This window comes from Chelonoidis abingdonii, chromosome 1 (assembly GCF_003597395.2).
Source record: "Chelonoidis abingdonii isolate Lonesome George chromosome 1, CheloAbing_2.0, whole genome shotgun sequence".
Taxonomy (NCBI): Eukaryota; Metazoa; Chordata; order Testudines; family Testudinidae; genus Chelonoidis; species Chelonoidis abingdonii.
Genome location: NC_133769.1, coordinates 346,149,043 through 346,165,626, shown reverse-complemented (window position 1 = coordinate 346,165,626; position 16,584 = coordinate 346,149,043). Strand labels below are relative to the sequence as shown.

The 16,584-nt window shown below is 41.8% G+C and overlaps 1 protein-coding gene across 2 annotated transcripts in view; it reads right to left on the bottom strand.

Annotated features, from left to right (window-relative positions):
- Positions 1 to 16,584, bottom strand: part of SESN3 (sestrin 3) — an 89,187-nt gene that overhangs the window by 9,713 nt on the left and 62,890 nt on the right. For both annotated transcript variants that reach the window (XM_075061729.1, XM_075061728.1), the window contains exons 5-8: positions 10,326 to 10,473; positions 6,086 to 6,204; positions 3,665 to 3,855; positions 1,443 to 1,587 (exon numbers count right to left, since the gene is read on the bottom strand). In XM_075061729.1, coding sequence (XP_074917830.1) covers positions 1,443 to 1,587; positions 3,665 to 3,855; positions 6,086 to 6,204; positions 10,326 to 10,473 — 603 coding nt within the window. The remainder of the gene's footprint in view (positions 1 to 1,442; positions 1,588 to 3,664; positions 3,856 to 6,085; positions 6,205 to 10,325; positions 10,474 to 16,584) is intronic.

Sequence of the window (16,584 nt, the reverse complement as noted above, 5' to 3'; positions counted from 1 at the left end):
CACGTACTAGACTGAAGTGTTGCCATGTCTTCTCCAGATGGCTATTTAACATGCCAATTTTATCTGACATTCTGGACTCTCAGGTAACAAGCCTTATTTACTGCTTTAAGCAGTGTTCCATCTGCTTTAACAGAAGTCACAACAAAACAATGCTGTACTGTAATGGAAATCATAATGGAAGACTTTCCTTTCACCCCGACTATAAGCATTATACTCCGAGGACTAGATTTCTGTTATCAGTGTTATATAGTCAATCCACTTGCCACACTCCATATGTACTATATGAAGTCAACTGTCAAATAAATGCAACCTCAGGTATAGCAAATTATTCCACTGAAGACTGAGGCTGGTTTCAGAATGACATTTACTTAACAACAAGGAACAGAAATGAACATATCGCTGCCTGTTGCCATAGCATCTGGTCTTACCACACAACTGTCTCAGGAACTTCTAGCAGCACAATGTTTCCAGGTACAATGCTGGGGCACTGGCTCAGATATCAATTTAAGAGTGAAGAATACCATCTACTGAATCCCCCACACCATTCTCTGCAACTTCTAGTCTGTATCCCTTTTATGTATCCCACCCAAGTATTGACCAGGTCTGTTCCAGCTTAGCTGGTGATATGATGAGACCATAACAGTTATAAATAAAAGAAAGATCAACAATAGCTTTATCCTAACTTATCTATTACAGGTTTTTAAGAAAGCAAGCTTGTGTTGAAGATCTAATCATCATGATTGGAGGCATCTATAGTAGTAGTTTAGAGAAAATTGTATAGAATAGAGAAAGGTCAAATAATGGGCAGTATTGTGGGTCATCTCAGGAGTGCAATTTTTATGTCATTCCTGTTTATTGTAGTGTGCACAAGTCACATGGCCACAGGCCCAATAAGATATTTTGCATAATATAGAGCATAATTTGTATGCCGCTCATACTAAAAAGGCATACAAGTATCAATGCTTGGTAGTAAACTTTAAAATAGTGTGTATGTACACACACACACACACACACACACACACGCACGATATATAAAACCAATGTATTTTACCAATGAAAAGCAGCGTAGGTACAAGTTAATTTATGTTCTCTATAAGAATCAAGAAGTATTGGAACAGTTCACCAACTTCACCATTTCCAAATCTGCCCATTTTTCTATATATAGATCTATGGATCTAGCTTCATGTAGGAGTCACTAGAGATTGTCCATAGTGTGCTCATTAAGAAAATGTTTTTCAACAGTGAAATTTAACATTCATTGAACTAACTTGCATGGCTATGCTGTACAGTAATTTAAGTTAATTTTTTAAGCTCTCTCTTTATTGTTAAAATGGTTGACTCTAGTATACACACATGCACACCCTTTTGCAGGCCACCTTACTATTTGCATTGTTTACAGAGCACAGGGCCTCTTGTGTAATGTTTAGCTATGAAACACTTACCTTCTCTGAGTGCTTGAACTGACGCCAGTAACTATCGTACATGCGCTTGGTAGTTCTCTCTGGGTAGCAGGTCACTGTCTTAATGTACACCTTCAGGCTGCGTTCAAGTAACTGATTAACTTCTCCATAATCATAATCATCATACCTAAGCAAAATAAGTCAGACTGAATATTTTTTCTGGACCCACATGGCTTTTTAAATTCTGAAACATGTATTTATGAACTTAAAATATTAGAAGGAGTGGTTACTTATCTTGTATAGTAAGTGGAGTGGTTAGAGATGTGTTACCCTGTGGGTGCGCCATGTCAACAAGACACGTGCATGCCTATGCACTTTTGATATGAGATTTTGCAAGCGATGTCCGCGAGTCCATGCCTGCACCCAGACACCCTCATGCTCTGGTATGAGGGAATATGGGGAGGGGACAGCAGACCCACCGCCAGGCCAGTTCCTTCTCAACCGTGGAAGTCCAGTGAAAGACTTTGAGGCAGAGGGGAAAAGGATGGGACGTATAACACCCACAGGGAAACATCTTGAAGAACTCCAGTTAGGCTCCAGTAACTTCTCCTGTTTCAAGTAGTGTCCCTATGGGTATTCCATATCAGAAGATTCATGGATGTTGCTGACTGGAAGTCTATTGTAAGGACAGCCCTTTTTCTTTGTTATCCTGGCTTCTTTCTTGGAGGCTTGGCCATTCTGGGTAAGACTGTCGAGCCATCTGCAATTTACTGTACTTTCTCTTTGCCACGAGCATATAGATGCCCAGCGATCATAGTGTCACCCAAGAGTCTTTAAGAGAACAAAGAGACCCATCCATGGCTTCACTAAACATCTTAGGTCTTTCAAAACAAGATCTTCAACTGATTTCTCTACCTGCTGAGGCAGACCAGAGGATTACAGCCAAGAAACTTGGTGCATGGCTACTTTTGTAGCCATGGAATGTTGCAGCTATATCAGTGGCATTGAGTCAGGCTTGGAAAGATGCCTTGCTGATTGTCTGGCCTTCTGTTATGAGGGCCTGAAATTGTTCCCTGTGATCATGTGGCAGGAGTTCAATAGAAGATGAAAGCAAAATGCAATTTTACAAACTATTGCAAGTTATCAGGGCTTGGTAATTAGCTACTCTGAACTGCAGTGAAGCAGAGTAGCTCTTGCATCCCAGAAGGTCCAGTCTTCTGAGCTCTTTGTTGGATGGTATTTAGCGGAACCAATGTTATCTGTTCTGTTCAACAACTGCCTCTATGAACCAGGGAGTTGGGTTCAGGATGCGAGGGAATAAAAATATTCTGAGCCTTTGGCTGGGAGGCAATATTTTCTGTCAGCTCATTTACACATAGTTGGTATAGCAACTGGAGTTTCCCACAGAGGTCAGCAGACCATCATTGATGGGCAAGGTGATTTTGCCAGCAGATGTATGAAGAATGTCCAACAGGAAATGTTGGTATTCTTGTGTCTCCTATAATGGAATTTGCAGGGTTCCTGCCACAGAAAGGTCCTGAATGGCCTTGAAATCATCAGCATAAGATGGTGGGGGAGGTAAAATAAGAGAAAGGGGTTACAATCCTTCCCCCACAAAAAAAGTACAAACAGTGCTAAAAACAAAAAGAAAGAATATACTGAGAAAAGAAAGAATTGTGTGAGAGAGGTGCAAGCTACACAGCTAGCAAACAGACAACGATGTTCCACCTCAAGCCATTGGTGGTTGAGAAGGAACTGGAGTGGCAGTGATTCTGCCTCCTACCTATATATACACCCCCATACCAGAGCATGAAATTATCTAGGGTGCAGGCATGGACCCACAGACACTGCTGACAAATCACTGATCAACAGCAAATGTGTGTCTGCACCTCCTGACATGGAGAACCCATAAGGACACTACTTAAAGAACAACAAAAGTTAGTTCCTAAGAGCCTTTTAAATAGTATGGTATTTCCTTTTTTCTGAACTGACAAAGTTGTCCATGAGTTCAGAGAAGACAGATTTCTGTAAAAATATCAATCCTAATCTGATTCTGTAATACCAACTAATTTTTTTAAAATTAAGAGATTATACTACCACCAGTATTTGTACCAATTTCACTGCAGAAAAATTTAAAAGCCACAGACACCAATTTTAAAACACTGCTTTAGTGTGATCAAAACCTAATGTGTTCCTGCCCCAAAGTAAATATATTTTGCTTACATGCTTCCAAATACATTTAGAGAGATCAATTTGTTACATACCTGATTCCAAACATACAGTGAACATAGTTAAATAAAGCTCTTCTCAACATGGTTGTGTCAACATCTTCGTGTGTAGCCATAGTGTTGTATGTGAGATTGTAGACCATCCGAAACTTCTCATCCAGGAGATGCCCAATATCAGAATAAAGCCTGTTCACAAGGGAGAAGCCATGATTTTCCCAGGTATAGTCCTGTAAGAGCACAAAGAAATACACCAGCGATGCATAAATATGCAAATAGTGCCTTCCCCACCTGATCCTCCCTCTGGTGTCTCCCCCAGTTAAAAATCTTGTTCTCTGTTTTGTCTTTCTTTCTGCTTTATTAATGTATTAATTCCTCTGCACGCACACACCAAAGGAGGATTTTAATCAGTAAGTTTTCCCTGGTCAGTTCTACTTTAGTCCTTAGGTCCTGCAGATTTGGTTCAGACTGGAAAATATTCACAGAGATATTATTCAGAGACTGCTGCTTTGGAAAGCTAGGAGCCAGAGCAGAAGCATGGGGATGTGTTGTTCCTTAGAAATATGACTTCACTCTTGTAGCAATGACTAAGGAAAAGAGTTAGCAGTTTGAAAAATGCTGCCAGCTGTGCCTGAGCAGCAACACTTTCACAGGATATTACTTCAAACAAACTCTTTGGGGGCAGGTATTATCTTATCCTACATTTCATGAAGTGCCTAGCACAACGAGGCCTTGCTCCACCACTGGGGCCTCTGGATGCTTCTGTAATGCAAATGTTACAATAGAAAATCTGATTTGGATAAAAAGGTCTCACATTCTACCATCATTCAGCTATTGAACAATTAAACAAGTTGGCTATTTTGGAGAAAGTGAAACTTTTGAAGTTGGAAGTCAGTAATGTAAAATCCTTGCCTGTAGGAAGAAACATTTCAGTTTCAGTGCAACCTTCCATAAAGCGCTTCTGAAGCAGTGCTGTACACGCCTAATATTGTCTCAAGTCAACATCAATTGTCAGCCTTCTCTCTAGGGAGCCTTCTAAAGTTCATAAAGAAGTCAGCAGTATCTTTGATCTCAGACACAAACTGCCTTATCCTTGTTCACAATACACAGCTAAGGTGGTGTTTGCGTCACCTCCCAAAACATGATTTACTTTACATGAAAAATTGCAGCATGAATTCATCCTGATCAGCACAGACTGTTGTAAATCTAAGGACTTGTCAACACATTGTTATTCAGGAATAGTTACTGTGCTTTAAATTTACACCCTACTTTAATCCTAATTAACTTTCAAGTGTAGACTAGCCTTAAGTATGTCTGCTGATAGGAATTATGACTCCTTTGCTTTACCAAGGAATTTTTTTGCACCTATTTTGGTTTGTCTACAAGTGCTCTGACATGTTTCAAGATTTTCCCGTAACTTGCAGTTTATTAATATTAGATTCTCAGAAGATCAAACTGACATTAGTTAATGATCTGTTCTAAACACCTAGAGCTGTCCCTATTTTTTTTAATTTGTATTGCCATAGTGCATAGGAATCCTAGTTATGGATTAGGACCCCATAGTACAAGGCACTGCATGGACATAACAAAAAGATAGCAGAACAAGTGTATGTAACAGATAACACAACAGAAGACCTAGTACCCCCTGGCCTGAGGTTTACAATTAATAGAGGAGCAAAGAGTCCTGTGGAACCTTATAGACTAACAGACGTGCCACGGGACTCTTTGCTGCTTTTACAGATCCAGACTAACATGGCTACCCCTCTGATAATTAATAGAGGGTGGACTAGTCAAATGAAATAATGGAAGCCTCTTCATTTGAGATATTTAACAGCTGACTGAACAAAATGCTACAAATATGAAAATATACCATAAGGACTATGTCTACTCTTAAAACATGACAGTGGCACAGCTGTAGCACCGCACTTCAGTAGAAACACACACTACAGTGACTGGATGCGTTCTCTCATTGCATAGGTAATCCACCCCCATGAGGTGGTAGCTAGGTTGAAATAATTCTTCCATTGATCTAGCACTGTCTACACCAGGGGTTAGGTTGGCTTAATTGTGTGTTTCAGTGGTGTGGCTGTTCCACACCCCCGAGGGATTTAGCAGTGGTGATCTAACTTTTCACTGTAGACCAGCTTTTGATCCTTGGACGTGGACATTTAATAAGGATGTCCTGCTGCTACGACATCTTATTTTTCCAGTAAAGAAGGACTTAGGGCATGTTTGCATGAACACATGCTGCACAGCAAACTAGGGCATAAATCTACAGTACATCAAAGGGCATTAGGAAACTTTTAGCATGCAGCAGCACAGTCCACACAGGCAGTTAGTGCAAGGCATGCTGGTGTGCTATCAATTTGTGCCTCAGCTTTCTCCACAGCTGTGTTCATGCAGACATGCCCTTAAAATGCTGGGGTTAATTTATTTTAAAAAATAAGTGCATTTAAGTACCTGAGCTCGGAATGTTGGCAGATGCTCTTCTCCCCGCCTGGCAAAGTCTTTGTACCCAAAACCAGGATCTTCGATATAGCGGGAGACATCCGACGTGGAAACCATTTCATCATCAAATGCTGAGAAGGACAGCAAAATGCTGTGTTTAAGACAGATAAGTATGGAGGCTGTTGTAGCCTTCTGATCCTCTCCCTCAAAGACTACAAAGCGTGCTGAACACATTATTTAAAGTTTGCAACTAATTCTGTGTACAAAGAAGAGGATAAGATGTTGGTGCAGGAAGAGCTTTGGGAGAATTTCAATCAATTTCCATTCAGTTTATGATATTGCTTGTGTACATTTGTCAAGGTCTAATTCATAGTAGTTTGCTTGATTTACTTTAGACCAGAGTTTTAATTTTTTATTCTTAATTTTGCAAGTAAATATTTAAAATTTATTTTTACACTTCTTTTTTCAGAGATTTTCTAAAACCCTTCATTGAACCAATGGGCAAGATGTTTTTAAACAGACTGCAGGGTAGGATGAGGGAGTGAGGTTAGTAACAAGAAATCCAGAGAAGGGGAAGATTGCAATAGTGAAGGTCTGAGATGACCTGGGAGTGGATCAGTAATTTACTTGTTAGAATAGGAAGGAAAAGTTCAATTTTGGAGACGAAGAAAAAAAGGTTAGGACTTAGTCATAGCTTGGTTGAGGGGGTAGATATCAAAGATGACCCTAATGCTGCCTAGAGTGTTAGGAAGAATTAAGATGTGACTCAATTAACGGTGAATGGAGATAGCATAGGGCTCGGGAGAAAAGTTCAGTTCAGTTTTGGCTCTACTGAATTTGAGATTATAGCAGGCTGTATAAGACTGAAAGAAGTGGTATGTCTTTTACAGTATTGTTTATAACAAAAAACCTTAAGTTACAACACACAACCATAGTTCATGTTTTTCTTACTATATACAAACTAGCAAAGTGTTAAGAGAGCAAATGCCATATAACAAAACACTTATGAGCTGTGGTAAGCATTCATATAGACTAAATGAAGGGTGAGGATCAATTAACTAAAACGCTAACTAAATATAGTAAAGAAAAAAGAAACACTAAATATGTACATGGACAAGTGTTCTCGCAGGCAAGCTATGAACAGAGGAACAAGGATTCCAATTCTGAGCATGCAGCAGTAAGAGGGAACTGAGGGGGTATCATCCTGCACAGCCTCTCATAATTTTTCCTGCACCACGAGGCTATGCACAATTGCACGTCAGGGCCAATGGACATTGCTGCCACACTTTCCAGCTCCAGCACATGGCGCACATGCACACCCGTGTTTGGAATACATATAGGGACCATCATTTGAAGAAGAACTAAATGATACAAGATTTGGCCTGTAGATACCAATTCAAAACAATATGAAAGCAGTGAACTCTACAGTTCATCAAGCTTCAGGTTGAGCTTTTGCCAAGAGTTACAGTAACTATGCATCTCTAAAGAGCTCCAACAATGTGTTACTAAATGAGGACAGGTTCTCTAGCAGCAATCAATTTATCTCCTCCGAACAAACAGGTGGCTTGATTGTGTAACTATCTTTACAGAGTTGATTACCGCATAGCTGACTGCATTTGACCCTGATATTAAATCTTGGCTTACTTCCACATGCACTGACAGAAAAATTGCCAGATGTCCACTGTTCACACTTAAAAAAAAAAATCAGTTAATCTAAGAATCACAGGGATGCTTTATCTTCTCTCTGGCTCATTAACCAATCAAGACATAACTGTGTGGGAAGAAACTTGCATGGCACCTGCCCTAGGTAATCACCCCTGAAGATTATTTCAAGTTAGATTTAATTCTCATTGGTTTACAGTTTGTATTTTCCTATTTGCTGCTCCTGCAGCTCTAAGACTTAAACTCTAGCATTAGAGTGTTTTGGGAAAACTGGGAGTCTCAGAGATCAGTACCTATGAAATAACTTACCTTTTTTGGGGGAGGGGTGGGAAGCTAAGAAGCATAGCATTTCTAGCCATCTTCTCTTACTACAGTTCCAAAGAAATACTAATACAGTACATCCTTGCCATAATGAACCCCTAGGGATCCAAGCCATTTGTTTGTTATAGCCAGCGGTTTGTTATAGTGAAAGAGACCTGCTGGGGCTGCGGTGAAGGGCAGAGAGCTCCTCTGGCTCTGAGGCTGGAGGAGGGATCCAGAGACCAGGTTCGTGTTAGCCCAAGGTTTGTAAGTGTGAAGGGTGTTATTGCGAGCATCTACCGTACCACATTGTGACAGTCTGTGCCATTATGTTCACCCCTTTTACAAGACTATGATAAATTTTGTGCAAAGTATGCTTTGTGAGGTATCATTTGAAAATTCATAATTTGCTGATCATTATTGCCCTAGTAAAATATATGGAAACATTGTAATAAAGTTACAAAATTCTACTGTATGACATAACTGAGGCATGTTCTAAGTTTAGAAAAGCAGGCACAAACCAGTTCCTTAGAAACAAAGGCAAACTGATGCCTCTGTCAGGTGTCAACAAAATCAAATGAACTACCACCTGGTTAAAGCAGCCATTCTCTGGCAGGAAAAAAGGGTGTGAGCAAGAAATGTACATGTTGGCAAAGGAACAGCTGGAGGTTCCTACCCACAGACATTCTGTCTCTTGAACCTCAGCTGGAGATCATTCTCAAATAGGTCAGGAGACATGGGGAGACATACAGCGTGGGGCTGCTGGGGTGGGGGTCACAGATAGGGGCTCATAAGGGCTAGTGGGGGAGGACAGACTGGGGAGGGGCTGAATGGGAATGGAGGAGCAGTGCCACAGTGGGGAGGGAGGTGCAGGGCCACATGGGAAGAACAGGAGAGGTACAGGGCTACAGTGGGAAGGGAGATGGCTGAGTGGAGGCACAGAGACACATGGGCACACAGGGGGTGCACAGATATATGGGGAAGGGGTGTCTGAATGGGGGTGGAGGGACACGTGGACAAGGGGTGCAAGGAGACATGGGGGCACAGAGGCAGATATGCCCGACTGAATGGGAGAGGCTAGGGGTCAGCCAGGGTCTGCATGGGGACACTGCCGAACAGTCCTTCCCTACCCCCCTTCCCCCCTCCCCAAAACAAAACACCTGTTCCATATTTTTTCCCCACCCATACACAACAACCCTTCAAGTTCATACCCAGGCTCATTCCCAGAAATTACTTCCCTCTCCTTCTGGTCCTCCGTTACCTCTGACTCCCAAGTCTCTGCACTGCTTCTGAGGGGTCCAGGAAATATGGTTCTGTTCTCTAGTTTAAATGAATTATTACTTAGAGTTCTGTATTATTACTTAGAGTTCTGTATGCCTAGTAAGGAATCTATTTGTCAAAAAAAATTTCCTGAATTTTTTTGTTGTCTGTATTGTTATAGACATACTTGCTGACAGGTATTTTGAAATAAATTACAAAAATAATTGAAACTGATGTGATTATATTGTGTTATTTTGACAAATAAAATATGCAGAATTTTAAAATATTGTGTGCAGAATTTATTTTTTGGTGCAGAATTTTTAGGCGCAGAATTCCCGCAGGAGTAATGTTAAACAGACTTCAGTTATACCTTGTCAATGGATGAAACTATTATTCTCAGGCGTTTAAAAGAGAAACATAGCAAGGCAGACTCCAACTCTGAATTTTGAAGGATAATTTAGAAATAAATTAAAAATGTTTTACACAAACCTCCATCACAATACAGGAAAGGGCTATAGGATAACAAAACAACATAATTTCAATCCATCTCCCTTCCCCCCTCTCCCAGAAATTGTCCCTTCAAGAGACGGTTGAAGCTCAATGATGGAGTAATGTAGGGAAGTCTGCACTGCCACAGTCTGTGTTACACTTATTTCTTGAACAGAAAATTTCAGTTTTTCAAGACTATTAGCAAGGGACTTTCCAGAAACACTATTTGAAAATGAAGTCTGCTATTTAAAAATCCTATTAAGGAATGAACTGGGATTTAAAGATACAAAGCACTATGAAAAAGCAGTTTCTCCTCAAGCTGTGTGCAAGTTTCTTACTGACAAAAGAAGACTGAATTTCTAGTAACAATGAAGGTTAATATATTTGAGAATCAAGAAATCTGAATCAGACATGAGCCAGCCTTACTAACCTGTGAAAATCCAGATTACAGTAACTGCTAAAGTCCACTAACTGCACTGGACTGGAGAATTCTAGTTATAATGGAGCAAAGAAAGAAGGGGAGGCAGAGAAGGTTAAGTACCTCCAGTAACTACTAGAAGACTCTCTTTCTTTTCCTTTTCAAAGCGAGTTGCCATTTCCTCCTGCGAGGCCTCCTCTTCCTCCTTTTCTTCTTGCAGCCTCTTCATTCTTTCCATTAAGGCCTCGAGCTCACTCAAAGAATCTGCAATCTGGAGGGGGGAAAAAAACAAAACAAAACAAGATATTTTGGAAAATTAGAAAGTAAATGGCACCATAGCTGTCTGGAAGTAAAAGCTCAAATTTAATATTCTCAAAAGGTATCTGCATCCTTGAAAATCCAGCATATAGTACATATACTTTGAATGCATTATATGACACGCATCTTTGAAAGTCTTTCACAAAGGGTCTGTCTATGCTACAATGTAAGCCCAGGGTTAGTGGGACTCGAGTCAGCTGACCCGTGTTAGAGAACCCTGGGCTTGAGCATCTACACTGATTTTAATTGTATGTTAAGACTTTTTTTTAACCCGGGCTCAAAAGTGTGGTTCTGATGTCCACACTGCAGGACACTGATCCAAATCAAACCAACCATCTCCCAGAGTCCCTGGCACCCTCCCAAAACATGGCTGCTCTAGCCCTTTGACTATGACGCACTGTCAGAAAATTTTATTGCCCACGCTGCACATTAAAGGAAGCTTGAACAGCCTGCCAACACAGCCTGACAGGGAGACATTTTGACATGTGGGCTCCCAGCTACCAGGAGCAGCAACATGGTGGATGTGCCTTCTGAAGAACTTCTTGCTTGTGTTTTCACTCCTGTGTCAAGAAAGAGACAGAGCTTCTTTGAGGCACTGGTGGACATTCTAGCAGCTTTTTCTGATCTACCAAAAATACCTGACAAATTTCATGATGGTGCAAGGAGGTGGCAGCAGAGGAGAAGTATCCAGACCTGGCAGACTCACACTGGCAGATGCTGCTCAGTACAATCAGCACAGTCACTGATGCTCCCTACATAAACTGGCGCATGCCCACAAACAGATCGGTGGGATCATATACTCATGCAGACCTGGGATGACAAGCAGTGGGTCCAGAAGTTTTGAATGAAGAAAGCAACATTTTGGGGCTTTGGGAGCAGCTTGCTGTGAGTCACCTGCGTAAAGACACATACGAGACCACACTTGCTATCCAGAAGCAGGTTGCCATGACTGTCTGGAAGCTGGCTACCCAAGACTGCTATAGGTTTGTTGTCAATCAATTTGGTGTTGGAAAGTCAACTGTGGGTTTTCTGAGGCAGTCGGGCATGTGGTTTACCACAAAGTGGCAGGCATTAAAGATATTCCTGAGGTAACTGTTGGCTCTGAGAGAATGTTTCCTAACTGTGCTGGGGCCACTGATGGACTCACGTGCCAATAGTTTGCCCTCCTCAAGGAGCACATGAGCACCTACACTGCAAAGGGTACTACTCCACTGTTATGCAGGCCCTCAGACCACAGAGGCCGATTTATGAATGTCATCAGGGGCTGCATTGGAAGAGTTAATGAAGAAAGTTTTTTGCTGCTTGAGAGTCTACATTCATGGACAGGATGGCACACTATTCCCCAAATGACATTGCATTAAACAGTTACTGTCCACACTGTTATTCTGGGGCACCCAGCATCTCACCCCTCCCCCCCGCCAAACACACCAACACCTTTTGCCTTGGTTTATGAAACCATCCCGATTTCAGAGCCTCTGGCAAAAGGAGGTTTAATTAAACTCAGCAGGGGCAAAATGGTTGTATAATATGGGTAGAACTTGGTTTTGGCAGATTAAAATCCCATTGGAGATCTCTACAGACCTGCCTGGATGCCAGTGTCATCAGTGCTGTCTGCATTTCTATGGCTTGCTATGCTGTTTACAATCTTTGTGAAGCCAGAAGTGAGCCATTCCCCCCTTAATGGGCCTATGATAGTGATGGGTTGCTGAATCAGTACACTCAGCAGGTAAGTGCACCTACCACAGCTGGAGTTGGCTGCACTCAGGTAACAGAAGACAGGGATACTTTGTGCTCCCATATTATGAACTCGCATGGCCAAGTGGAAGAGGGGGAATAGTACCTGTAAAAATGTGCTTGTAGGGGGAAGGGGTCTGGGCTTGATTGCCATGCAATTAAACTTATGAATGACATGAAATAATAATGAATTGTGCGGGGTGGTGAATCACAATATAGGCTCATATAAGAAAGGTACTGCACTGTGAATCACTGTACCTAATGCACAAGAAAGAGTGCTTCCTTAGTAATGTGTAATTGCTTCTGATACTGTTTTTAGCTTTATCATCATCTCAAATCATGACTGAATCATGTGATGCAATGATAGTAAACATTCTTGATGATATTAAAGGCTTTATTTATAAGTGTGTTAAAACAGTACAACAGTCATCCATGCTAGGCAGGGCAGCCGTCAGTAGAACACCCCAAAACAAAGTAACAGAACAACATTTCCAAAGAAAAATAAGAGCAGGAAACATGGCACAAATGCCCTACTGCTGCATGTCCCCTCGTCCAACATTCTCCTTTTCCTTCCTTCTTTTGTTTCCATGGACTTGGCACTGAGAGAACAGGGATGAAGGTAGCCACGGGAGAGGGGTTCGCGAATGAAGGCTGCGTGGGGTTTGGTTGCCCTGCCCAGTCACTCAGGGAACTTAAACGTATGGGCCACCCCAACACTGAGTTGCCCAAGCTACTTCTGGTCTGAGGGTACATTGCAGGGGTGTGTGAGGCAGCAGCTGCTGATGCTCTTCCAGGCATGCTGGAGATGGGCTCTGCAACAGTTCACTATTGAGCTCTGGCCTCTTCCCTTAGTTGCTGGTCTTGTTCCATGAACTACACGAAAGTGCCTGCTGAAACTCCTTGCGGAAACTCTTTCTTCCAGCAGTGTGGCAAGCCTAAGCCTTTCCTCCTGCCTCTCAGCATGCTGTTGCTCCAGTCTTACATCACTTTGTTGGTACTGGACCTGTTTGTCTACCCTCTAAAGAACCTGAACCATAATTTCATCATGGAAATGCTTCTGCTTGGAATGGTCTGTGCAGGTATGTTGGAGCAGGGGTCAAGCTCTGGATATATAACAGCCAGTAGAGGTCAAGAGGGCTGAAACAGTACAAGAAACAAAGGGTTATTGTCTAAATATAGCTCAGTGGAGGAGCACAATTGATTCTTATGGAATCTCAAGGCAATAAAATGTTACATTTCAAAACTGAACCAAAATATATTGTGAAAGGGATGCTTCAGTCCACGAAATCTCTCTGGATATATCCTGGGTAACGTCAGTTACCCGTCACTGCACTTTTGTAAGTTTAAAATTATAAGCTTTTTATTTTTTTACGAAAACTGAATAACTGCTTGGGATGGAGGGGGCGGGGGGAGAGGGAGAGAGACAGAAAGTGGCCTCGCAACAAAATTCTCTTTCTTTCATGCCTTTGACATTTTGGAGGACATAACTGTTCTTGTGGTATTCTATTGGCAAAGGCTCATGTTATTCCAAGCTGCTGGTGTGAAACCTGCAGTGTATACAGGAAAAGTATTCAAAACGTATAGTGACTGAACAGCATATCTATGAGTGGAATGGACTAGTCAGCTACTGGGGGACCCTGGAAAATACATCTTTCCCTACCACGTGACTATCAATGTGGAGTTCCTATCTCAGGAAAAGAGTCTGCAGCCATCCACAACCAGGATTGGGTCAGAATCCATGAGGAAATTAACATAATGCTGCATTAGCTTACATACACATGGCTTAGCCTATTATGCCACATGCAAAACTCCACAGCCTTCCTACTTGCTATCCACAGTACATTTCTGGACAAAAATTCATACCTCAGTCATACCTGGAAGAAATCATTTTGTCACCCACATACTGCCTGGACCACCTTTAACTGACATGGACTAGATTTTGAAATCTCTCTCTCCCCCACCCCCCACACAAACGTAAAGCCATTATTACTTAAAGGAAAACATGAATGACCCTAGCAAACAACTGTGTTAAAAAAAAAAAAAAAAAAAAAGACTTTTAAAAGCAGAGTTTTATTGTTTGCAATTCCCAGTTGCCATTTTGAACTCCATATGCGGGGGGAGGGGGATGAGAGAAGAAAGGGAGGGGGGATGACAAGGCACTGGGATATAATTCGCCATTTGCAGATACATGCTAGTAGCCAGAGCTTCTCATAACTTTTGCATTGGTTCTTACAGTAGAAATCCCTCCCACTACTGTAATAATAAACTCTAAATGGGACTCAAACTTACCGGGCTCAGGTGTGGCTTCTGTCTCCTCCAGGTTTGCTGAACGCTAGGCAAAAGGCTTGTTCTGTTGGGCCTCCATTGCAATCATAGAAGACTCTCTGATTGTGTGTTTGCTGCTCCATGATTAGAAGACAATGGAAGGGTTAATGCCGACTCACTGAGCTGCTGCTGTACGCTGGGGAGGGTGGCTTCCATTTTCAATTGGGTCAACTAAAGATTGTTGGCAGAGAGAGGATTAAGGAAATTAGCCCATGGGATTGTGGGATACTTCTGGCAGATACCCAGAACAAGAGTTAAGTGAGGCTGCAAAGCAACAGGGCTCAAACCCTGAGTCCCGGTGTGATTGAGGCTTGTTCATGGCAGCCTCAGGTCTTAGCCTTGAGTTAGCATGATGTGTGTAGATGAAGAGGTGGGGTTAGGCTTGAGCCTGGGCTTACACTGCAGTGTAGACATACCTAAAAAGTTACAAGGAAAGGCAGTGAAAAGGGACGGACCTGGTGTAGTAAGATGAGGCCCTGAAACATAACCTCTTGTGTCAGAGGCCCAGGCTGAGGCCTGAAGCCTGAACCAAAGTACTTCCAGGCATTGCTAAGCGAAAGCTGGGCTGTGAGCCAGACGCAGGCCTCACTCACAGAAGTGGTGAGAAGAGGAACTTGCACCAAGATGACATCAGGACACTCCACAGACATAACAAGGAACAGGCCGGTACATCTTAAAAACAGGACAGCATGATAGATAGATCTGTCTGGAAAAACATGATCAAAGGGGAGACAGCACCCTGATGAGCAAAGGGGGTGTACCTCAACATGTCAGTAAAGAATGAGTAATCTGTCCTGTAACTGTATAAAAGTAGGTCCCGGAGTGCGCATCTTTGTCCAGCCTAGGGGGCAGTGGAGTGTCCCGCCACTGACTGAGCTATGTCCATTGCCAGGGGTACATATTTGTATTATGTCCTGTAGAGTTTACAGGAAACTATTACCGTGCTTTGTTTGACAATAAACCTGGCTCAGGTTCCTTCGTACCTTACTAGAGTCTGTGGTCTTTGGGGGTTCTCTCAGGGTTTGCTGTGTCAGCTATCTGTGCACAGCTGGGACAGCACACAGAGGGAACACGCATGCAGCCCACTGTTATCATTGACCAGGAGCAGAGCTACACACTGGTAGTTACTGACGACACCTGGGAGCACTATTCAAGCCTATCAAACTGTTTTATTGCAGGAGGGTAATTGAGAAATGCAGACATTGTTTGAAAGAGGAAAAACTGTATCCATAATGCATGTTGCAACATTCTGAAGGTTCAGAAAAATTCACTTATCCCTGAATAAACATTGACATGTATTCTGGAAGACAGTTTTTAATACTAAAATTGACGTTTCTGGTTCTACTGCTGCTGACAACCATCTTACTAACACTGTCTATGACATCAGGAATATAGGAGCCCAACCTAGGAGAGTAAATCAATATTCTATTCTAAAGTTTTATTAATCCAAGCTAGTTGCTTTTACCTATAAAGACAAAAATATTACAAGGAAGAGACTGCATATTAGAACTACATCCTGTAGAGACAAAAAAGGCCAGTTGCAATCTACTGCATTTATCAGTCAGATAACCTAAATCTGTTATTCTCTGTCCTTTCAATCTCTTACTTGTGAAAAAAAGTTATTTTATTTTGTTAGCAGTGAACTTAAGAACTACTAATTAAAATGCACCACGGCTCCCCCGACCCCGCAAAATAGCCTAGCACATCAACCTGTAGTACAATTTTCAAAGCATTTCAAAATTAGATTTGTAACAAAACACCAAGATTTACAGGATATAATTAACTAGAAATCAAAATTCTTTCTACTGGTTGGTTTAGGAAAAAAAAGTTGTTTGAAAAAAAAAAGTTTATTGATCCTGGAAGTAAGTATTTGGTCTCGTCTGCAGATGCATTTCAAATATTAGCCTGTTTTCAGATCATTGACTTTAAATAGATCACAATTCTGATTACCATGTTGAAATTTTTCCCATTTTGATCGCAGCACCCTCTATTTCATGAGCCTCCG